The 24,582-nt window shown below is 39.7% G+C and overlaps 1 protein-coding gene across 1 annotated transcript; it reads right to left on the reverse strand.

Annotated features, from left to right (window-relative positions):
• Nucleotides 1-388: 388 nt before the first annotated feature.
• Nucleotides 389-23,880, reverse strand: SLC40A1 (solute carrier family 40 member 1). Its single transcript, XM_021702761.1, has 8 exons — nucleotides 23,515-23,880; nucleotides 22,947-23,014; nucleotides 15,913-16,072; nucleotides 13,573-13,688; nucleotides 12,203-12,329; nucleotides 4,648-4,893; nucleotides 3,254-3,910; nucleotides 389-1,998 (listed from the first exon to the last, which is right to left on the reverse strand). Exons 1-8 carry the CDS (start codon nucleotides 23,555-23,557, stop codon nucleotides 1,685-1,687), a joined length of 1,731 nt encoding a protein of 576 aa, XP_021558436.1. The 5' UTR covers nucleotides 23,558-23,880; the 3' UTR covers nucleotides 389-1,684.
• Between the last annotated feature and the right edge of the window lie 702 nt (nucleotides 23,881-24,582).

Below are 24,582 nucleotides of genomic sequence, written 5' to 3' on the forward strand. Positions count from 1 at the left end.
GCCCAACTCCTGGTCCTAACACCACCTGGTCTGAGAGGCACAAAGTGCTTTCACGTGACTTCTCTGATTTGTCTTGGTCAGGAAAGCTGTGAGGAGGGTAGAGTTGGCTTTATAGTAGCATCTCCACTTGATAGAAGAAATAATAGAACTCAGAGAGTTCAATGTGACTTCAAGGGCAAGGAATGAGGGCTGGGCTTCACGGTTGCCGTATTTTCCTCAAAGCTACCATAAACTGTACATACGAACAGTACGGTAACACTACAAATTGTAGTGTTATATCCTTTATAGTTATAGAGAGAAAAAAAATACCTTATCCAAAACCGACGTTCTATAACAAAAACAGTATTAAAGAATTGGGGAGCGCAACTCAGGAAAAAGGAATCAAGATTTTAAAAATGTTTTTATATAGAAATATTTTACAAAGATTTTACAACCGGAAATCATTATGTCATAGAAAGAAGGAAGAAGATTAAACCTCAAAGATAAAGAAAGTGCTCATAGCAATGTATTGCAGTCTCCATGAAAGTGCGTAAACGGTTAAGGCAAAGTACCGTCTTGGTACTGGCATGTCGCAAAATGACTTGTAAAACAGGTTTGTTTGTTTGTTTTAAATACATACAAAAGTGTTTCTTTTCCTCCATTCTTCTCAAAGACATTTGAAAGGGATACACTGACGAACAGTCTTGCTCTACAACTGTGTAAAAATAACTCCAGGGTACAAAACAGTGAAAGTAAAAATGCTCTACCCAAGCACATTTTAAAGTAAATCAGATGATTTTAAAACAAAACCTTCCCACACGTGAGCTTGCTTTCTACATTTCATTTACCAGGCTGGAAGTTTACTCCCTCATATTCCAAGATAGAGATCATAAATGACAGTGGTGTGAGTTCCGTTCAGATCTTGCCCTTCTGTGTGACTTTTAGCTTCTAGTTTCTATGGCCAAACCATCAGCGTATTTGAAGTCCTTATGTGTTTACTGTGTTATAAATCTACAGCTTTGCTTCTACCTGCAGCTTACGTGATAGCCATTTATGAAGTGCTACATATGCTTAATACAATATTTCACCATGATAATAAAAATACAAAGGTGCTCTCTAAAGTTACAACCATAAATCCTATTTGGGAATTCTAGTTAAGGATTTCATTTTTCCATATAAATGTAAATCCCTTACAGTCAATAGGATCCATAAGAATAATACTGTTTCTCAAACTCTCATCTTCATACGTGAAGCAGAATTTGCTTAAATGTGAATAAGATGCTAAAAAGAAAGTAAATTAGCTAGACCTGGACATGAATGAGTTTTAGGGAAAAATGACATATCTGAATTCTTGCACAGATAATAAATATCTGCCAAAGAATTAAGTTAAATCCCATGACTAACCGCTCTTCATGTAAAATTTTATCTACTCATGAGAAATAGGGAAAATCAGTGCTACCATTCTACTCTCTACGTTTAAACGGAGTTTTTCTTTTCTGAATTTTTTTTTCCATCCTTAAATGTAAGAGAAATTAACCAGCTCACTTCCTCTGACCTAAGTTTCCTAAATAGCTTTTAGCCCTCACAATACAACTGGGGTAAAACCAGAGAGAAACACCTAGCCATTTCTTGGGATGCTGAAGTACAAAATAAGCATACGTGCTCTATATAACCTAGTAAGAAGGGCAGCAACAGCTCAACTGTCTCACACAACAGATGTATTCGTTTGATTTTCATTCGCGATTTCTTTTTCATCAGTACCACAGGCAAAAAGCTTGCTGCCCAGAGTCTTCTGGGCAAATCGAAAATACATGATGTGGCCCATTGCCACAAATGAGACTGAAATCAATACGAGCAAGCCAAACGCTTCAGGATTCGGAGCCAGGATGACCATGATGAAATGCAGAAGATCAAGAAGATAGTTCATCGAGTTCTGTACACCATTTATAATGCCTCGTTCAGATTCAATTACATTTTCTTGCAGCAACTGTGTCACAGTTAAATCAAAGGACCAAAGACCTATTAATAAAAGATAATTGGTAAAGACTGAATTTTAATTTATAGCTTTACATTTCAGATTTACAGTTTAAAAATGTTGACATGTGCAAAATATACATTTATCCCTAGTACCTTAAAGTGACTGTGTATATATATATTCATCATAGCCTTGTCTTTGAGCATTCTTTTTCATCAGTAAATACTGGTGTGTTAAGGAAGTGTTGAATCACTAAATTCTACACCTGAAACTAATATTACACTGTATGTTAGTTAACTGGAATTTAAATAAAAACTTGAAAAATAAAAAATAAAATAAGATACAAAATACTGGTTTACTGATGGCTTCAAGAAATGATTTTTATAGCTACCACACCATCCAAAAATAAGTCTAATTTACAAACTTCTTAATTCTATTTTTCTGTGTTTATACTACAAAAGCAAAACTCTGAAATCAGAGACAATAAATCTCAAGTATTAGAAGGCTTAAAGTGAATGTATTAATATATTCTTATGGTTAAAGTTTAAGGAAACTTTAAACCATTATTACATTTACTGCTTGGGTTCTAAAGCTGCTACAATAAAGCTGTCTTGCTTGAATATTAATTGTCTTTGATAAATTAATGAATTGCTTTGTATCACAAGATAAATACGGTTTCATTTCAAGAACAAATTCAGGTAGAGATAATTCATCAGTACTCTATTAATAATTAAATTTTGCCTTGTAAGAGGTCTTTACAGTGTGTTTCCTTCCAGAGCTATAAAATCCATTTGTTTGGCAAAGTATACTATAAATGCACATAAGCTAGAGAGACTTTTTGAAGGACTTTTCTTCCAGCTACCATGCCTTTTTTTTTTTTGAAACCAAAAACACTATCTTTTTTACTTTGTCCTATACAAGTATTCCCTAATTATAATAGTCCTTTTGGCAGAGTTATAGCAATATAAAGATTCCAAATTACTAAATGGCATTATAATTATTATAGCTATCTTTTTGAAAATTAAATTACAATAGGAGTAATACTTAAGATGTTCATTTATAAAAAAAAAATTTCAAGCCCTAATCATGTTAAGACAGTATATGTACCTATATACACACTATATTTTAAACTATAAAATAAAAATTTCATAATTAAAGACTGGATCATACCTAAGGATAAATAATGGATTTTGCTTAAATTAACACTCGGGAATATTTCAGGTCATTTATTGTAGAGTTTTCTGAACCTGCATTGCAGAAAGACACTTTAGCTCATCAACACACAGAGAGAGGACTTACCGATTCTAGCAGCAATGACGCCTGCAAATAGCAGACTGACAGAGATTATGGGCACAGATTTAGGACTCATCTCTGGGACAATATTAGCAGGGTCAGACCCATTTGACATGTACGTTTCAGTTGTCAAGATGCTTTCAGGTATTTTTGTAGGGGTCATCGTGGACAGTGGTTCTGCTTGAATGAACCTAGAACGGATATCTTCAAAAGGAGAAACAGACAAGTCCAAGGGGCTTCCAGGCATGAACACAGAGATGACACACAAGATCAGACAGGAAAGCTGTGCAAATCCTGAGATCAGGCCCGTCCGAACCAGGCCACATTTTCTCCTGAGCCAAGTAAAAGCCACGGTTCCCATTATTCCAGTGACAGCTGATGCTCCCATCAAAATACTGAGGATAGACCCGCTCAGCCCCTGAGTGTAGGCGTACCCTGTGGTGATACAATCAAAGCCCAGGACAGTCATATAGAGGAAAGCAAGACCCATGCCCGCCAGAAACACCGGCTGGTTGTAATAGGAGACCCATCCATCTCGGAAGGTGCGGAAGGGCTCAGCCATCTGGGAGGCGCAGCTCGGCTCTTGCTCAACTTCAAGCTCATGGACATTAGGGCCTTTCTCACCCATTAGATGAGTTCCCTCCAGGGATTTTGGCTCAGTTTCTATTAATAAAAGACATCATTATATATATCAATATAATATGTATTTTCTTTTACTAATCTAAGAATTTCAGCCAAGGAACAATCTCCAAGTAGCATTTACGTTAAATAAACAACATACTATTGATACCCCTCTCTCCTATGGTCTGTCTCCCTTTCCCCACTGACCCCCTTAGAAATTATACTCCCACCTAAAAAAAAAAAAAAAAAAAATTATACTCCCACCAAAGTAAATAACAGGAAAACCCATCAAATAAAAATATAGTAATTGTCTGGAAAACCACAGCATTTTATTTTCTGGGGCCCTGTTAAGATTCTATTTGCCCAGAAGCCCAATTTCCTCTTTGTGGGAAATGCCCACCTTCATGTCCGCACTCCCTTCCACTGTTCTACAAATAGTCATGTAACTCCTCTTCACAGACTCTAATGAATTCTCTTATTCCCTTCCCCCCCATTGTTCTTCCTATTCCTATGACTCAATTTTTCCCAGCCATCCCTCAATTAATTTCCCCTCCATGTCTACTGCTCATATTAAGGAAAAGGGTCAGGGGTCCCATTCCAACTCCCTGAGATTCAACCCAGAGTTGCTCCTCAGGCCGTCAAAAGCCTGGGTTTGATTCATATATTTAACTCCTTCAACAGTAATAAACCGGATATAAATTCAAAGTAGTTTTTGTCTTCATCAACATTTAAGGTCTGAACGTCAGAATAAAAGGAATTGACCATTGTGTGGAGCTTACCTTTATGTAAATTCAGCTGTTTCAATTCAGCTTCCTCTACTTTAAGAGCAGCTTTCACAGCTAGAGCAGGTGTTTTCTGATAAACCTTCCAGAGCAGAAAGTATTCCACACACATGGACACCAAATTCCACCCCGAAATGAAGCCACAGCCAATGACTGCAGAGCCAAACGTCATAATCTGGCCAACAGCCATGGGGGCCAAGATGTTGGTTAACTGGTCAATTCTTCGTATTGTAGCATTCATATCTACAGAGGTAGATAAAAGAGGTAGATAAGTGTGTAAACCTATCAAAGACAGACTGCCCACTTACATAATACAAACTCATAATCCAAGTATATAGATTCCTAAAATGCAAATTTCCAAAAGCATTCCCAGCAAACCATTTTGTTGCAAATAATCTATTGTTTGGAACAAGTCATATTAAATTTGCCTCAAAAATCATGAATCCCTTGGGATTGCATGAATTAGTCTGACATCAGCTTTTAAAATGAATGGTGATTCTTTATTCATTTTTTCAACAAACATTTATTAAATGCCCATTATGAGCTAGGTACCAATTCTGTCACTATAAAGAACATGAAGAGTATTCTGCCCTGAGTTTACCTCCCCATGGGAAAAGAAAGAGCAAATCAACAAGCATATACATATACAGCATGTCAGATGTTAATTAAATATTAGGGTGAACAATAAAGCACAAAAAGGGCATAGCGAATGCTCAGGGGAAAATAGAAATTTCAGTTTTAAATATGGCAAGGTCAGGAGAGGACTCACTGAAGAAAAGAGCATCATAGCAAAACATGAAGCAGTAGGAGGAAAAAGAGCCAGTTGTGTGGATATTAGTAAAAAGAGGATTCCAGACCAAGGAGGGTACAAAAGACCTGGGGCAGGAGGAGCTGCCTACAGTGTTAGAGGAACAACAAGGAGGCTGGTAGGGCTGGAGAACAATGAGGAAGAGATGAGGTCAGAGAGGGAGGGCAGACTGGCCCAATCATGTAGGGTCTTGTGAACATTATATGGATGTTGACTTTGACAATGAATGCATCAGGAAGCCTTTGGAAGCTAATGAACAGAGAGGTGGCACAGTCTGACTTATATTTTTAAAGGTTCATTTTGGCTTCTGTGGTGTGAAAAGACTGGGGCATGAGAGGGAGAGATTTGCAGACAAGAGCAGAGGCAAGAAGAGAGGTAGAAAATGATGTGGCATAAACCAGGACAGTAATGGGGATGGAGATAGGTGCTGGATGTACTTCAAAGATAGAAAGACTTGCAAATTGATTAGATATGGGGTGTGAGAGAAAGAGAAGAATTAAGGAGGACTCTTAAGTTTTTGGTTTTTTTTTTCCTGAGCAACTACTAGAAGGATAGAGTTGCCACTTACTGAGAAAGTAAAGGCTTCAAAAGGATCAGGTTTGGGGCAAAAGAACAAGCATTTAGTTTAGAGACGCTGATTTTCATAGGCCTACTGACAGTCAAGAGGCCACATCAAGTGGCAGTTAAATATGTCTGGACTTTAAGGAAGAAATATGTGCCAGATTCAGTAGTCATCAGCTCATTGAGTTTTGTTTTTTGTTTTTTTGTGCGTTTTTTTAAGATTTTATTTATTTATTTGAGAGAGAGAGAGAGCACGCATGAGCGAGGGGAGGAGCAGAGGGAGAAGGACAAGAAGACTCCACGCATGACCCTGAGATCATGACCTGAGCCAAAACCAAAAGTCAGATGCTTAACCGACTGAGCCACCCAGGCAAACCAGGTGGTTGAGTTTTAAAGCAGTGAGACTGGATGCGGTCAACCAAGGGACTGAGTGCGTAGATCCAGAAGAGACAAGATCTGAGGACTGAGTCTTAGACATGTCAATGTTTAGAGGTCAGGAAAATGAAGAGGAACTAGTGAAAGAGGAGAAAAACCAGGAGAGTGTGGTATCCTAGAAGCCATGGGCACCACTGTTTCTAAGAAGAGGGGGTGATCAACTTGCAAGAGCTGCTGATAGGTCAAGGAAGACGAGCACGGAGAAGCAGCTCTAGACTGGTCACATGGCAGGTACTGGGGACTTCAAAAAAGAGTGGTTCTGGTAGAGCAGTAAGGACAAATACCTGACTGAAGTTGGTTTAAGAGACTGGAGCCAACTCCAGGAGATACCATTTATATTATATTTTAAGTGAGTGGCACTCCCTCGATTCACAGCGTGAATGCTACCCCCTGGCATTATGGAAAGCAAAGCCCTGACCAAGGAGAGGAATTGGAAAGAGTGAGCAAAGACATCTTTTTCTTAAGTTTTGTTGAAAGGTGAACAAAGAAATGGGCTGGCAGAGGTGTAGAGAGAGATAAAAATGTTTAAGAGCAAAATTATTGCATATCTCTAGGCTGCTGGGAATGGGCAGATGAGAAGGGATGGACTCTGAACCATCCTGGAACCACAAGTAGAAGAGTAGAAGGCTTATTCTTAGATGGGAGCAAACCCATCACTATGAGCAAGAGTGCGGGCCACACACACGGCTTCAGGCAGATGTGACAGTGAGAGCATGTTTAACTTCTCGTTTCTCCTATTTTCTCAGTAAAACACAAAGCGAGATCATTACTGAAAGTGAGGATGGGAGAGGAGGTATGGAATGGATGAGCTGTATGAGGGAAAAGGAGAAAGTGAGACCCAGTCCTTTAGGAAAGTGGGAGGAGGAAGGGACCACAGAAAGTAGTATGATCACCGGGCAGCATGAAAGGGCCAACTTGAACCCAATGGTCACAAACTTTAAGTGAGCACAACTGTGCATTTTTCTCCAGCCATGTTCTACTGTAGAGAGTTGGATTTAACCAGCATCTTACAAAAGAAAAGTGACAGAAGGAGGAGAGGCCAACTGAACTGAGGGTATATGCTAGGAGGTGATCAGAGGTGGTCGGAAGGCCTGACCTTGGAATTTCAGCTGGGTAAGGAGGGGAGACAAGAGGGGTCACAGATAGTGAAAAGGAAGTGGATTTAATGACCTGTGGGTGACAATCAGGTTGGAAGACTGTTGGGGTAGGGGTTCCAGAAGGAAGGAGCTGGAAAGATAGGAGGTGGCAATTTAAGACATGAATGCCTAAGATTAGGATCACCGGAGGGGAGGCTTTAGTGGTGATGACAAAGCCTAGGGTATGACCACAGGAACATATAGCTAAGTCAGAGTGGAAGACAAGATGAATAAAAGAGTCCCGAAAATGACCTATTTTCTTATTCTCTATCTCACAGAGTAGAGTGGAATTAATGAGACAAATCCTTATCATTCGTGTCGGGCACCTTAAGGGAAAAGCAATGCGTGACTAATAAGTGCATTAACAGAAAATTGCCTTTATTCCTTCTCTAATTCTTCCTGGTCCTCAACTGCCTTCCAATTAGTCCTATGAGTGTATAAGGCTTACATGATAACAGGAGAACTTTGACACGGTTCACCTTTCACTTGAGAGGCAAAGGCAGTTTGCCTTGCTCTTACACGTGACCATTTTTTGCAGAGGCCTTGCTAACTTCCATCTGCCCCCCACCAATAAGTTTCCAACTCCTATGCTAACAGACAAGTGCAGAACTGATTCAAATAACTCAATATTTTTATTCCAAAAATTGAGGACTCGTGAAAGCGTCTGCACATTCTGAAAACCACAGAACAATAGCAAAATTAATTTAATTATAATGATTTGCTATTCTTGCACTACCTCAGGTTTCAAGTGCTCTGGAAGCTTCCTAATGCCACCAAATTCTAGCTTCTATATTATGCTTAGGAGGCTGATAATGTTTAAGTGTAATGTAGCATCAGGAAGCAGCTTTTATCTCTCTGAAGCAGAATGAATTATATAATGATTTTTGAAAAAGACCTAATCATTTTACTGGTAACAGGCTAGAGAAGAATCAGTCCTCTGAATATGCAAACACGTCCTTTTTACAAATTTCTCTTTATTCCTATGCAAACACACAATGTGTGCTCATTTAACTCCAACTTAACTGTTTTCAGCTACAGCTGAGGCACAGAACATGACATTAAATAGCTACTTGCTATTATTATAAGGTATATATTCAATCTCATAGGATAAAAAAAAAAAGAATAATAAACAGACCTGCTGAGCAAGTAGCAGCTAGGACGTCTGTCTACCTTAAATATGAGATCAATTTTTAGTCAATAGAGTTCAAATAAGAAATGTATCTGCCATACGTGAACAAGCTAACCAGCAAATGTTTCTTTAAGACAGAGGACAAAAAAAAACACAACAAACCTCAGAAGCTATTAATAAAGAGTGGTTAACAAAGAAAACAGGGAGGGAAATAAAACAGGGGAAAGTCTGGGAAAAGGAAGTGAATTTCAAACAGGTTTGACAGGCTAAGGGTCATGGCACAAGAGAATGTTTTAATAAAATACTAAACCAAGTACCGAGGCAAATTAGTTAACTGGTTAATTAATGGTATTTAGGTAGAAAAACAATTCCTTTTCTGGAACTGTCCAAACTAGATGTTAACAGCTATAGTTTGGCCGGATGTCACTGAAATTCTAAAATTTTTTCACCTTCCAGGGAAAATTTCTCCTGCGTTTGTTTGTTCTTTTACCCTCGGTGATACAACTTCCAACTTAAAAACCTACTCTGAAATCAAGAAACACTGGGGTAAGGGAATGGGAACAGTTAGCATCCAGCTCACAATCTCCCTTCTTTGTGCTCACAGCCCTTCGCCTTCACAGATGGGCACACACAGGGCGCACCCAGGTTCAGCATCCCTGCCTAGTCCCCTGCTGAGGTTCCTCACAGTTTTGGCTGGGGCCCTCAAAACTCGGCCTGCAGAAACATCCATGATTCCTGAGTGGAGCAGGTGTGTCTGTGTCCAGAGACTCAACCTCAGAAGTACCCAAGGTGGCAGTTTGAGTCCCCTCGACGTGTACTTTTCCCCTTCTGTTTTTCCTCTCTCCTCCTGCTTTCTGTCTCTTCTATAACTCTGCCTTATAGCAGAAATGGCACCAAAAATCCACAGTTAGACCCTTGCTGACCTTCTGAACTAAAAAAGTTTCTATCTTACTTTGAAGCATGGTTTTTAATTAATTTTTTTTAACAAATGCTGATGTTAAAACTTTAAGAAAGACAACACAGAGGTTTCCCTTCGCTAGGCTACTAACCTGCACTAGTAGCTGGATGCAAAAAAGCACCGCTTACTAAAAGCTACTTCACAGTGGACCAAAGTTCGATAGGCAGCTCACTTCCTTTCTTAAACTTGAGAAATTCCAGAAGGTTAGAAAATAGGCTGGCTGGCCTAGATTCTCCCACTCTGCAATTATTCCTAATAATAAAGGACAGTTGAGAAATGGCCCTGTTTTTGTTGTTATTTGGGGACATCAAAAAGCCCACAAAGTTATACGGAATCTTTGTTTTTTGTTACTTATTTATGTACGAATTTAGAACAAATTAAAGATTCTGAGTAACTTTCACTTTACTCCGGATTTTTTTCCCCCGGAGTGTAGAGACTTCACAGAGTCAAAATGAGTTAAGAAATTAAGATTAAGAGAAAGTCACTTTAAAAGCCAACTTTTTCTCCCAAGTATATTCTAACAGATACGTATGTGACCTCTTTTCAAAACACATCTTCTTATACCCTTTGAATTTTAAACCATGGACATGTATTACATACTTAAAATAGTAGGTTAAATAAAGTAAATAACAAGGAAAAAAACAAACAAAAAAGGACATAGCCTTATCTTAAGTTCAGTGCGACAAAAAGAGATATGGAATTATTTCCCATTAGTAAATGATTACAGGAAGGAAAAAAAAAATCAGTGAGAATCACTACTTCACCTCTAGAAAGAATGTCATATGGTATACTCACACGTGCTAAATTCATCCTATTCAAACATCATCCTCTAAAATCACTGTGGTATTTCTGTCTCGATTATAACGTTGCTATAACAAAATGATGATTTTTTTTTTAAAGATTTTATTTATTTATTTGACAGAGAGAGACACAGCGAGAGAGGGAACACAAGCAGGGGGGTGGGAGAGGGAGAAACAGGCTCCCCGCAGGGCAGGGAGCCCGATGCGGGGCTCGATCCCAGGACCCTGGGATCATGCCCTGAGCCGAAGGCAGCCGCTTAACCGGCTGAGCCACCCAGGCGCCCCACAAAGCGATGATTTAAGCAAATTCCCCTCTTTCCTCGTTTGGACCTTCCATAGATTTCGCTTCCTTTCTGTCACCACCTCCTTGCCTTTTTTCAGCCACATGGCCCAAAGTTGCTTGCTATCCCCAGCACCTAATCTTGCCTTCTGTGTCCTAGGATAAGCCATTTAAATCATCAGCAATGGCTTTCTTGTCTGTCAGGATGGCTGGGCAACAGGTTTGTGATACCCATTATCTCAGTGACAGCAGAACTGATTCAGCTGATCTGATCAGTAGATAGGTGTACCCCTCCTCCTTCACTCTGTGTAATTATCAATCCAATGTGTGTCTGTGTCAAGGGGCAGGTAGGGAAGATTGAGTGAGGTGAGTTATTCTGCACCCAAGTAATATCGATGTGATAGGACATGATGCTTTATAAGCATCTTTTCATCTTTCTCTGGCCTCTTATATATGTTTCCAATGGACAACTAAGATTGTAAGCTTCTTGAAAACCATATTCCAGCCTCAATTTTCTTTAGTATTTGTAACAGCAATTAAATTGCATCGTATATAATGTAATAAAAGTTATAGATTGTAATTTTAAAGTTGAAGGAATTAACTATTAGAGTCTCTTTTAGGACTAAGATGTTTCCATTTGTTTTGGAGAAAAATAAAATCCATAGTATGACCAGTTAGTACTGGTAATAATATCCACAGTATGACGATATAATATCATGTAGATTTTCACTGTTCTAAGTATTAAGCAAACATTTAGAGACTGTGATCAGAATTTAAAACAAAGAGCTCAAAAGGAATGTTCTTCTACTTGCCAGGTTTGCATAAATAAAAGTTCACTATCTCATAAATTAACTTCCTAACAGTGAGATAAATCATTGCACGGAGACTGATAATGTGATGATAAGACAAAGACTGTTTTCAATTTATCGTTCTTTAAAAATACCTAGAAGAGGGGCGCCTGGGTGGCTCAGTTGGTTGGGCGATTGCCTTCAGCTCGGGTCATGATCCTGGAGTCTGGGGATCGAGTCCCGCGTCGGGCTCCCTGCTCGGCGGGGAGTCTGCTTCTCCCTCTGCCCCTCCCCCCTCTCATGTGCTCTCTCTCAAATAAATAAATAAAATCTTTAAAAAAAAATAAAAAAAAAAAATACCTAGAAGAGGGCACCTGGGTGGCTCAGTTGGTTAAGCGGCCAACTCTTGATTTTGGCTCAGGTCACGATCTCAGGGTCGTGGGACATCAGGCTCGTGGGACATCAGGCTCCGCACTCAGCATAGAGTCTGCTAGAGATTCTTCCCCTCTCCCTATGCTCCCCCACCCCCATCAAATAAATAAATAAATAAAATATTTTTTTTAAATACCCAGAAAAAAAGGCTGAAGCTTCATTTACTACCTCTGACTTAAAGTGAATCCTAATATAACCCATTTAGTTCAAAGAACACCAAATTACCTGCTAATTTGCTTCTGTCTCCTCCTGCAACGACAACAATCCAGTCCCTTTGGATGGTGATGGCCGTGGCAGTACTAGCCAAATTTGCAATATTGGCAATAGTGATGATCAAGATATAACAGGAAGTCTAAGGAATGACAAGAAAAAGTGGAGTTAAAATGTCAGTTTGATCACACGGTACCTACTTCACTGCACAATGTAGTTTAAAATGGTCTTTGATGGCATAATAATAAAATTTTAACTTCATTTCATAAAATCATAAGAAATCATTTTACTTTGTAGACATGAAACATTAAGGTACCAGTGGTCAAGTTAAAGCATTCCTAATCCGTATCATCTATAATACACATCATACAAAAATTGTAAAAATCATATGTACTTTCATGTCACATAGTTATCATAATAAGTGTTAACATGGGGGTAAGTTTGTAATTTCTCCCCAGAATATCTCCTTTGGAAAAAACCACTGAAGGGGAAGTGAGAAGACCTGTACTGAAATCAGAGTTCTGACACTTTCTAGTTGCATGACAATGGGTAATCAACTAACATCACTTTGCCTTAATTTTTTCATTAACAAAATAAAGGGAACACTCTAGAAAATTTCTAATGTCCCACCTGGCCTTGACTCTACAATATCAGTCTAAACTTTTAAGAAGATCCAAGAGTGACATCAAATCCGTTGTTTTCCACCCCCTCCCCAAATCTTTCTCCTTTTTTCTTTTCTTTTTTTTTTTTTTTAAAGATTTTATTTATTTATTTGAGAGAGAGAGTGAGCACAAGAGGGGGGAGCGGGAGAGGGAGAAGGAGACTCCCCGACGAGCAGGGAGCCTGATGTGGGACTCGATCCCGGGACTCCAGGATCATGACCTGAGCCAAAGGCAGTGGCTTAACCAACTGAGCCACCCAGGTGCCCTCTCCTTTTTTCATCAAGCTATCACGAGACCCTAGTATGAGAAGTTACCTAGTCCATGACCCCAAACATAAATACCAATTATTATTGGAGGAACACAATCATGACATATTGATAAACATATGGATAACATTTCTTATATAATGTGAACAAATTACAGGTTAATACTTGTGAGCTGAAAACTAAAAACTGAATTATATAATAAACTCTTAGAAATGCCATTAAAAACAAATAAAAAAAACAACTGAACAAAGTTAAAATTCAAATAATACTTAATGAGTGCCTACTATGGACAAAAAAACAAACAAAAACAAAACATAATAACTGTAGGGGATGTTAAAGTGGACATAGAGATCAATAGTGTCTTTGTGAAAAGATATTCCCTAGTCTCAAAGGGTTTTCATTTTTTACCAATACCAGGTTCTATTTTCTGCCATTAGGAATCCCACTGGGAACTTACAAGAACCCATCCATGGTACATGGTCAGAAGCTCATTTTTATGTAAGAAAACCATCATCAGAATGATCCCACACAGGATGACCGAAACATTCTGTACCACCAGCGAAGTCTGAGCCACTGCACAGAGGGAGAAACAAAGTATTCACTATACCAGAACATCTCAATGGACCCGTTTTTGTCCACACATCCCTGTTCTACTACATTCATGCATATGAAAATTATTATAAGAAAAAAAAATTCCTGAAGTAAATCTTGAATGAACTATTTCCAGTAGGACCCACCATATCACACCAGACCAGTAAAACTTGCATAAAGAATGAAGTATTCACCATTTTTCCTACTAGTTGAAGCCATTCATAATGACCACATTTTCATTTAGTGTATTCTCTTAAAGGTTTACTGTCATAAATAGAACTATATTACATAGACAAGCTCCATCTTTCAGCTCTTTGTTGCTTAAGCTAAAATAAGAATATGTAGGAAGTTATAGAAGAGGTTAAGGAAGAAGTCATGGCATCCATAACCTCCTCCAGGGTAAGCGGAATCTGGTAAGATCAGATGGTCTGGATAAATAGGCAAGACATAAAAATTCACCAAGAATAAAGAGCAGCAGTGTGTCCCTCTGGGCATTCTAATGCTATATGCCATGCTATGAAATTCTAAGGTACACCTTTCTTCACAAAAAATGCCAACTTCCTTGGAGTGAGGCACCCATGTGGACTAAGTATTGGAGTAAGGACAGTCAGTATACCAAGTAAGGACACCCACAGTCTTACTTGCAGTCTCTTCTCTGCCACGCACTAGGGGAGGTGATCTAGGACAAGATACATAATGTCTCATATGTCTGTGTCTATGAGGTGAGAATGATAACCCATTCCTGCCTTCTTTACTTTACAAGGTCATTATGATGCTTAAATAAAATACTCATGAAAGTATTTTGAAAAATACAGAGAGTTGTATATGTAAGGTATAATTATAACTCTTGTCTTCAAGGGCAGCAAAGCTCATTCTGGCTTGGAAGGTCATATAAAAGCCTCAAACAAACTGCTTTCTGAAATTAACTTGGAATGAAATCCCAACAGAGAACCCATTCTTTCATTGCACAAGGATTAAATATCAACTACATGAGGTCCTTTTAGTTTTTAGGAGCCCACAGACCAGAGGAAGGAAAGATATGTGAACAGATAATTTTAAGAGTGTAAGTACAACAGCAGAGGTATTGACAAAGCCTTCTGGGAGCACAAAGGAAGAAATGATTAACTCAGCCTAGAAACATCAGAGATTTTCATGGAAGGTGACATAGGAGCTGATTTCATGGGATAAATGGGAGATTGCTATCCCACCACACACTTTTTCATCCAACTCAACATTCCCAACCTAGATTTTCAGTGTTCGACAATCATTAAGGTTAAAAGGTCTGAATGTATAATATTCCTATGTTCCCATAAATAACGATGTAAACAACTAGGAATGTTTTTCTAGTATACAAAACTTCACTATGTGTTTTGGTCTATCCATTCTCAAGACAAACAAATGTCATCTTGACCATTTCACTAATAGCATCAAGTCCTAGAATTTGATCATTCAAATTGCTCTCTATCCAGGGGCAGTCATCCTGCACTGAAAGAAACTGATACATCAATCTTTCTCCAATGTCTAAGATGGACATGGCCAGGTCTTGGCATTACCAACTGCGTAATTCAGGAAAATTTTGCCCTGACTTACTATTCACATTGCCCTTATATTCTGCACAACTGAATTTTTCAATCACTTTCTCTCTTTGTTGTATAAAACTGATTTCAGCACTAATGTGCTAGAATAAATGTCTTTATATTATCATTTCTTCTTTTTCCCTCAAAAATTTATAATTCAGCTCTCCATAATCCAGACTCATATACTCTCTTAAATCTATAGTTTTCGATTCCCCTACACACACCTCTACGTGAAACACTGTAACCCAGAGGACAGATGTTAAAGCTGTCCCAGCAACATCATACTAGCAAACTTCAGTGCAGATCATGGTAAGAAAGAATGCCAGAGTTAAGCAAACTTTTAATGTTTAACATGGTTCCCAGAAAAGAGCTATGGTATTAATTATTAACATCTGGAATTTATGAACAGCCAAAGATCAAAAAAAAAAAAAAAAACAACCTATAAGCTTAATATCTTGGCATTCCAATTTTGTGCAGGGGCCCCAGGACCCTCTAGGCAGAAGAGCTGCCATCGAGCATCCCATCCGTCAGGTGTGGCAGGCAGACCCGTAATGGGTTAGTCACAGAGATTTCTCTTAAGCTCAGGCATGGGTCCCACAAATACAAAGCCTTAGTTTACCAGTACTCACCTCTAAGTCTGGCATTCTTATCCACCCAATCGCCAATGATGGCTCCTAGGACCAGAACAGACCCTGCCACCACCAGCCCGTAGACTGCAGTCAAGAGGAGGCTGTTTCCATAGAGCTCTACCAAGAACACAGACACGGCAAAGTGCCACATCCGATCTCCCTTGAATGAGAAAAGAGAAAATGTTTTGATGAAATTATTTTTACTTTCTAGTCAAGTATACTCAGGAAGTTGCTTCCTTATCAAAAAGGTACTTTTTGGCTATGCCACGAGATTTTCAAAGTCAACAAGTCCTCTATGAATTGAATATGGGTCAGGTGTTAAAAACCATCCATCATGGCCCAATGGAAAATATTCTGGCCCATTTACTAAGTAAACCCAGAAGGGCATGATATTAATGAAACACACACACTCCTTATCACTCTAGAAAAAATGTAGTTTCCATACCAAAGAAGGCTTTTTTTTTAAATAACATATAATGTATTATTTATTTCATGGGTACAGGTCTGTGATTCTTCAGTCTAACACAATTCACAGTGCTCAGCATAGCACATACCCTCCCCAGTGTCCATCACCCAGCCACCCCATCCCTCCCACCCCCCTCCAATCCAGCAACCCTCAGTTCGTTTCCTGAGATTAAGAGTCTCTTATGGTTTGTCTCCCTCTCTGGTTTCATCTTGTTTCATTTTTCCCTCCCTTCCCCTATGATCCTCTCTCTTGTTTCTCAAATTCCTCATATCAGTGAAATCATATGCTAATTGTCTTTCTCTGATTGACTTATTTCGCTTAGCATAATATCCTCTAGTTCCATCCACATCGTTGCAAATGGCAAGATTTCGTTTTTTTGATGGCTGCATAATATTCCATTGTATATATATACCACATCTCCTTTATCCATTCATCTGTTGATGGACATCAGGGCTCTTTCCATAGTTTGGCTATTGTGGACATTTCTGCTATAAACATTGGGGTGCACGCACCCCTTCAGATCACCACATTTGTATCTTTGGGGGAAATACTCAGGAGTGCAATTGCTGGGTGGTAGGGTAGCTCTATTTTCAACTTTTTGAGGAACCTCCATACTGTTTTTCCAGAGTGGCTGCACCAGCTTGCATTCCCACCAACAGTGTAGGAGGGTTCCCCTTTCCCTGCATCCTCGCCAATATCTGTCGCTTCCTGACTTGTTAATTTTAGCCATTCTGACTGGTGTAGGTGGTATCTCATTGAGGTTTTGATTTGTATCTCCCTGATGCCAAGTGATGTTGAGTACTTTTTCATGTGTCTGTTGGCCATTTGGATGTCTCCAAAGAAGGCTTTTGGAGACAAAACTTGTTCCCTTTCATGTCAGGTTTCTACCTGGGTATGGAATTGACCTATTCTGATTTGAGAGGCATAAAGTAGTTTGCTACCAAACCAGAATGAAACTACAATCTAGTTCACAAATATTCATATGCCTTGAATGTCAAGAAAAAGCCAGCTTCCCAATTTGTAAACTGATAAGAATGAACCGTATGATCTTTAATGTTTCTTTTACCTCTAACATTCTAAAATCTATGCTCTATTTCACAAATAAATTTCAAAGTCAAAAAACAGCAGGGCTCAGAAAGGTGAAATTAATATGGGCAAATTCTGGCACCACATTTACAAAAATGTCAGAAATAAATGCATAAGCAGCTTTTCATTTGAACATTTTAATACAGATGGGTTTTGAAAGGAAAAAAAAAAAACTACTTATTTCTTCACTCCAGACTATATAGGAAATTTTGGAATTCAACACTGGAAAATATAGAAAAAACAAAAACTTTTAAATGAGTCAGGGAAATTAATGTGTAAGAAATCTATAATGGACCTTATTATGAGATTTTTGGCTCCATCCTTCACCTCTGAGTTAACATAAAACAGGACAACAATGTTCTATTATAACCTATCCCTGGAAATCACTACAGGAAATGAAATTCCCAGGCTAGGCTCCTTATGGATTTGACCCTATATGGAAGTACTGAGTCCTGGTTCTTTCCAAAGTCTCTTAAAATCTGTTTGATAAATTTAATGTATCAGGAGCAAAGTATTATCTTGGTCTATCAAATGATTTAAACAATTTAATAAAGCCAAGACAACAATCCTATGCATTCAAAATTTAGAATTGATGCACATTATACGATAGTAATCACGTACAATAAACTTCATGTAGACCAGTATTTCTCTGCGGGGGTGTTTACCTCCAGGGATCACTTGGCAATGTCTGAAACTGTTTTGGGTTGTCACAATTCTGGGGGCAGGGAGTGGGGGTACTTCTGGCATCTACAATACCTAGGGCAGTCTCCCACAACAAAGAATTATTCAGCCCAAGATGGCAATAGTACCAAGGTAAAGAAACCTTGATGTAGGGGATTATGAACATAATTTAGAAATGCAATTCAAGGGGTACCTGGGTGTCTGCGTCAGGTTAAGCGTCTGCCTTCAGCTCAGGTCATTATCCCAGGGCCCTGGGATGGAGCCCCGCATCGAGCCCCGCATCGGGCTCCTTGCTCGGCGGGGAGCCTGCTTCTCCGTCTCTCCCCCTGCCTCTCCCTCTGCCTGCTGCACCCCCTGCTTGTGAGCTCGCGCTCTCTCTCTCTCTCTCTCTTTCTGTCTGTCAAATAAATAAATAAAATAATTTTAAAAAAAGGAAATGCAATTCAAAATTAACATAGTAGGGCCTTGGTGGATGGGGTGGATATGGTCAAGTAAATGTTAAAACAAACACTGGAAGCCAGTGGAAGCACCATGTCTGAAAGACTGATTCTAACTTGATGGCCTGGAATGTGTAAGAAATCTATAATGGACCTTATTATGAGATTTTTGGGTCCATCTTTCACCTCTGAGTTAACATAAAACAGGACAACGATGTTCTATTATAACCTATCCCTGGAAATCACTATAGGAAACGAATGTGAGCTCTAGAACATTCTGCACTCTCAAACCTCAGCGAGTGCATGGCCCAGATTAGATACTGCGGAATCAACAAAGGAGTGGAAATGCTGTGAATCCCAGTTGTGAATGAGTAAATATTATATAAGTGACAAAAACCTAGACTGATTTATCAATCACATTGTTCTGGTACATTAGATTTGTTCCGTGAATGTTCAAAAGTTTGAGGATTAATCCGTACCATAATTAATATTTCTAACACAGCTTGTGTGTTTGCTTTGATAATAAAAGTTTTCCCACTTAAATTAAGGAGGATTTATTTAAGTTTCAAATACCATTGTACTAAATGATTAAAAATGTATGATACACATACAATTTGTTTGAAACCAATAAAAAGACAAATTTCTATTAAGATAAGGATGTCAATAAGAATAACAAACTTTTCTTAGTCTTTAACAGGAGAAGCAAATCTAGACTGAGTTAGAATACAATGGCATGGGGAGAGTAAGTACCTCCCATAAGAAAAGAATAAAGAGTAAGTAAAGTACCTCCCCTACTTTATCTTAATCTCCATTCCTCTGAACAGCTCCCAAGGAAAAGACAAAAAACATACAAATGCCCTTAATGACAGGTCGCCTCCATGAGTGAATTTCCTCTTTCTCAACCTAAAGAATAAAAGATATTACTCTATTTCTATTGCTTTTTTCTTTCTTTGTTTTTGGACTCCTATTTTTTACCCAAAAGATTTGTTTTAGATGTACAGGTACATCTGTAGAGGTACAGTCGGCCTCAAAACAAGTGCTACTAAATGAAAATTTTCTTTCTTGTTTATCCTTGTATGGCATGACACCTCCTCGATGGAGAGGCATAAAATTGCCCCAGTTACCCCAATTCCTAAAGGGTTTAGGCTTTAAGTGGTAACAGATTCCATGCTCACAAAGCCCAAGAATCAGGCAAAGTCTAAGTAAATGTTGACCAAGTGCAATTTCGAGCCCACCCATTCCTTCCTTACATCCATTTCCTGCCCTCCTATGTGCTCTCCCTGTACTTTGATGATTTGTTTACATGTCCATCTACCCCCAGCAGACTGAGGGCTGACGGCCAACTGATTATCTGTGAATGAATGATCACAATCATTAACCCACTCACTACTTATTGAGAGGCTACTATAGACCCAATACTATGGCAAGCACTAGAAACTCAGTGGTACATAAAAGTCAAGGTCCGTACTTTCACATAACTGGCATCTCAGGGAGCAGAGACCAAAAGCAAACCTAGAACAGTTCAGGTGGTATAAATGCCATGAGGAGATACAAAGTAGCGTGAGCAGGAAGGTGGCATTTTGCATTAAACAGTCAGAGACCTCTCTGAGCAGAGACCTGAAGGAAATGAAGGCTGGAGCCATGCAGACATCCGGGATATGAATAGAGACAGTCCATAGGATAAATGATGAGGGAGCAGAAGGGCAAGCTGAGGACAAAGCAGAAGCTGACACCCCAACCCCGCCCCCATGGGATATATGTGACATTCCTCAGGCACTCCTGGTTGCCCTAAAGCTAAGGAAAGGAAAAACAAATAGTTAACTTGTAGAGATCACAATCCTGCAAGACAGGAGTCTCCCTCAGATTACAAATGTCTTAGCAATCTACAAGAACAAAGCATTTCTATCAATAACCTAGCTTCCAGAAGGAAATGTAGATTCAATTAAATGTCCCTATAACCTGCAGCCCATTGACAGATACTTGAAGTGAGCGGAGTGTAATGTTCCTCCGGAAAGCTCCCAACTATCTTACTGTTAATGCCTTGCTAGAGGGAAAAACAACCTTAACTTGAAAATGCCAAGGCCTCTGGTACCTTTTGTGGGTCCTCTTCAGCATGTGAAAGTTCTTTTAAAACCTCCCTTTTCCTTACCTCCCCCAACTCCCAAGTATATAATCAGCCACCCCTCACAACCCCAGTGCAGGAGCTATTTCTGCCCACAGGTCCTGTCCCCAAGCTTTAATAAACCACCATTTTGCACCAAAGACGTCTCAAGAATTCTTTCTTGGTCATCCGCTCTGGACTCCACAACACTGAACTTCACCTATATTCCAAAACCCCATCATAATGACATAAGATATAAGCAACTGGCCACCTTTTCCCACTGCCTTACACTGTTGGTTATTTTTTTATGACCAGATACATTTTTTAAAGCCCATACTAAATCACATTATAAGCTCCTTAACAACAAGACCCATTTCTTACAGTAGTTTGTATTTTGATAGTATACAGAGTAAAATACATTGATCTACTGGCAGACAGAAATAAAAAGCATTCAACCCCACACAGATATAACCTTCTAAGCTAACACTTCTATTTTCAGTGTATAGGAAACCATGATTTGGCAGAGTTTCCAGGGAAATGGAGGATAGATATGTGTATATATGTATATACATATACATAAGCACATATATTTTGTTCTAGTAAAATCAGCCAGTGTCAAACAGGAGACAAAACTCGAAAGGCAGAATTTAGATCTAGAGTTAGAGAGCATTCCTCTTTTGCACTCTTTTGCAACAAGAAATAAAACTCCACTAAACCTTATATGGTTGTAGTTGCTGGATTTTTTTTATTTTTTAATCCAACTTTCCACAAGAACTCCCTTTGCTCAACTTACTGTAAGATTGGGGTGTCTGTCACTTTTCTTGTGGGACTCTTAATTAACATGACAAACAGATCCTCCTAGAACATTTAGAGTTCCACCCTTTTGGTGAATCTGACCTCCCAATCTAATAACAAAAGGTCACATAAACATTAAACAAGGTAATGAGTATTTGGAAGCCAGGCACCTCATTCTCCTAAGAGAGAGGTCCAGATCACAAGATGACAATTTCAGATACTATCTCCACCACCTGTTACTGATTTTTTAAATACTTAATACTTATTAAATTAAATGGAAGAACAAACTATTGATTTAGATATAATTAAGAGTAGTTTCACTAGATTTCTACTTAGAACCATCAGCTACTGGAAACAAAACAAACTCAATTTGTTTACGTGTATTTGCAGAGTCATCCCCGTCTAAGCCTCTGGGAAAATAGGAGCTGGCCTTTCTAAAAAAGCCAAAGCCATCTTTGAACTGCTATTTCTTAAAGAGCTGATAACCGAGCTTAATAATTTCCCAAGGGCATGAGTACAGATTTCCTCATGCAATAGTTTGCATTCAAGTCTTAAGGATGATCCAATAGAAGTTTCCAATTTAAAAAGAAAATAACATTCACAAAATTTACCCTAAAAATTCTCTCTCCTTATTTATGATTTTTTAAGATTAGATATCACATGAGACATAAATAGAATTTATTCAGATACTGCTTTTCAACAATAAGAACAATGTTTGAAAGATTCTAATCATTAATGAAACACATCCAGCATCCTTTTGGGATTATTCTTTTTTGGGGTGTTGATGAAGGAACCCAGGCCCACAGAAACACTGGCACTCTTCTGGGACCACATAGGAAATCAGAGGGAGAATTATGAATCATTTGCAAATTTTCTGTGGATGATGGTTTTTAAGATAGCCTGAGATGCCCCACATATATCTACCAATGGACAGCATTTTTAAAGTGGAGAATTTTTATCACTCAGATATTTGTTCTTAGGGTCAATTATATTTAAATTAATCTTAGAATGCTATTTTTAGCCTAAGTCAGCCACTCCACTCTTCTGTATTTTCATAGTGCAATATGCTGGAACTTATCATTTTAACAAAAGAAAATGGAGAAATGGCTCAAAATGTGAAATAGAAGATACATGAGACATTCACCCATTCTTAGTAGCAAATGTTACCATTTACTAAGCCTAGTAATGCAAAATACAATTGACAAGCATTGCAAATATTCCTGTCCTTGTTCATTTTATCTTTGGATAGTTGTTCATTTACATAAAGTGTGATACTTAAATAGCATTTACTAACACCTACGGGAAAATATCTTTGGTGAAAATAACTTTTTCATTAGAACATGTGAATTTGGATGATTTATTTCTTTAGCTGCATGACAAACCTGGAAGATGGTTTAATAAAATTGGCCCAAATGAAACAAAAAATTATGCAAGAATGTTGTAAGAATTACTGTACATAGTCACTTACCCAAGTAGATAGAGAATGACCAAGGTAGAGAAGGAATTTTGCAGAGGTCAGGTAGTTTGCTATGGATCCTGCAAAGACACACAGGAGGGGCGGTGGATAAAAAGCGTATTTGTCACTTAAGTGAGCTGAGGTTGAAATGCTACTTCATTTTCTCTTATTAAACACGATTATTAAAAATTAATTTGTGGGATAAACCATGCACGTTTTTATCAAGTCACCTAGGAATAAATGTGTCCAGTTTACTTAATACCACTCACTTAAATTCACCACGACCCATTGGTCAATAACTGCAAAACCTCACATACAGTTAAGAAAGCTCCTGTTTCAACATTCTTTAACTCCCCTTCTTTTAAGGAAAAAAAAAAAGACAATCCAAACCTCTCAGTCTACTCCTCGTCTGCGTGCAAGCCCTTTCCCCACAATTTGAAATTCCTTTCTTCCTCGACCCTCACCAAAATGAGTCAAAGGAGCTACAAAACACTCTGGTTAACAGCAGAGCCGAATTCCTCCCCAACCCGCGCGGAGCAGCTCGTCTCCACCGCCCACCACATGCATTAGGTCTACTCACCGCAGCATCCTCCCTTGTGGTTTTGCTCTCTTGCCTTGGACATGACACCAGGCGCCCCCCGCTTGCTCTTCTGATGCTACTGTTACTGCCGCTGCTCTTGGTGAGGTGCTTGTTCACAGGAGTGCAAGGAACCGAGGAGAGCACCGCTAAAAACACAACAGCCGTGTGCAAAAAGACCCCAACGACTGCTAGGGCAAAGAACAAAAGAGAAACGGTCCGGGGGTCTTCTTGTAGTCTTCTTTCCAAACTTAGCTAACACTGTAGCTGAAGTTGGAAAGGCAAAGCCTTATGGAAGCGGGTGGGAGGCTCCACAGGCCGTCCGAGCAGGATCGGGCACCCTGCGCCGCCGCCGCCGCCGCCGCCGCCGCCGCCGCCACAGCCTGGGCGGCTCAGCCCAGCACACTTATACGGGGCCGGGGCGGAGCTCCCTTCGACCGCCGGCTCGGGGCCGCCCCTCCCTTTCAGGGCCAGCCGGGCGTCCCCGCGGCGCGAGGCCAGGCGCCCGCCGGCCTTACGCGCCGTGCCGCCCTCCACGCCCTCCCCAGGAGGAGTCTTTCGCCCGGGACGCAAGAGGCCACCTGGCCACAAACAACCTACGCGGCCTGCGAGCACTCTGGCCCCGCGGACCGCAATGGCCGGGGTGTTCGCCGCGGGAGGGCGTCGGGAAGGGCGCGGGGAGGCCGGGAAGAGGAAGACGGAGCGTGGACCCCGCAGGGCCGGAGGAGAGAGGCCCAGAGCCAAGCGGCAGGTGCGGGAGGAAAGCGCTTCGCACCGCCTACCTGCAGTTTTGGGGGAGAGGGAGGCAGCCGGATGGTCACTGTGCAGAGCTCCTACCCGGGCTTGGGACTGGGGGATTATTACTTTTTTAAACGGCAGTTGTTTTTAATATAGAACTCTAAATAAATATAATCCATATTACAGGGGCCGGCTTTCCCATTCTGGCCCACCTGCGGCGGAGAGTATCATTTCTTCCCAAGACTGCATGGCGGGGCTTCTCTCAAAGAACAAGAATCAAAAGGCAGGAAAGGGCGCAAAGATCAGAGTTGAGCCCTCTCCTGGGGAGTAAAG

This window comes from Neomonachus schauinslandi, chromosome 3 (genome assembly GCF_002201575.2).
Source record: "Neomonachus schauinslandi chromosome 3, ASM220157v2, whole genome shotgun sequence".
Classification (NCBI taxonomy): domain Eukaryota; kingdom Metazoa; phylum Chordata; class Mammalia; order Carnivora; family Phocidae; genus Neomonachus; species Neomonachus schauinslandi.

Excerpts from the sequence above, each read along its gene's own strand:
- SLC40A1 (XM_021702761.1), bottom strand. The coding sequence starts at position 23,557 with ATGTCCAAGGCAAGAGAGCAAAACCACAAGGGAGGATGCTGCG. Across the intron at positions 12,330-13,572 it reads TGTACCATGGATGGGTTCTT|ACTTCCTGTTATATCTTGAT; the intron begins GTAAGTTCCCAG and ends GTCATTCCTTAG. Across the intron at positions 1,999-3,253 it reads CGTCATTGCTGCTAGAATCG|GTCTTTGGTCCTTTGATTTA; the intron begins GTAAGTCCTCTC and ends TTTTATTAATAG.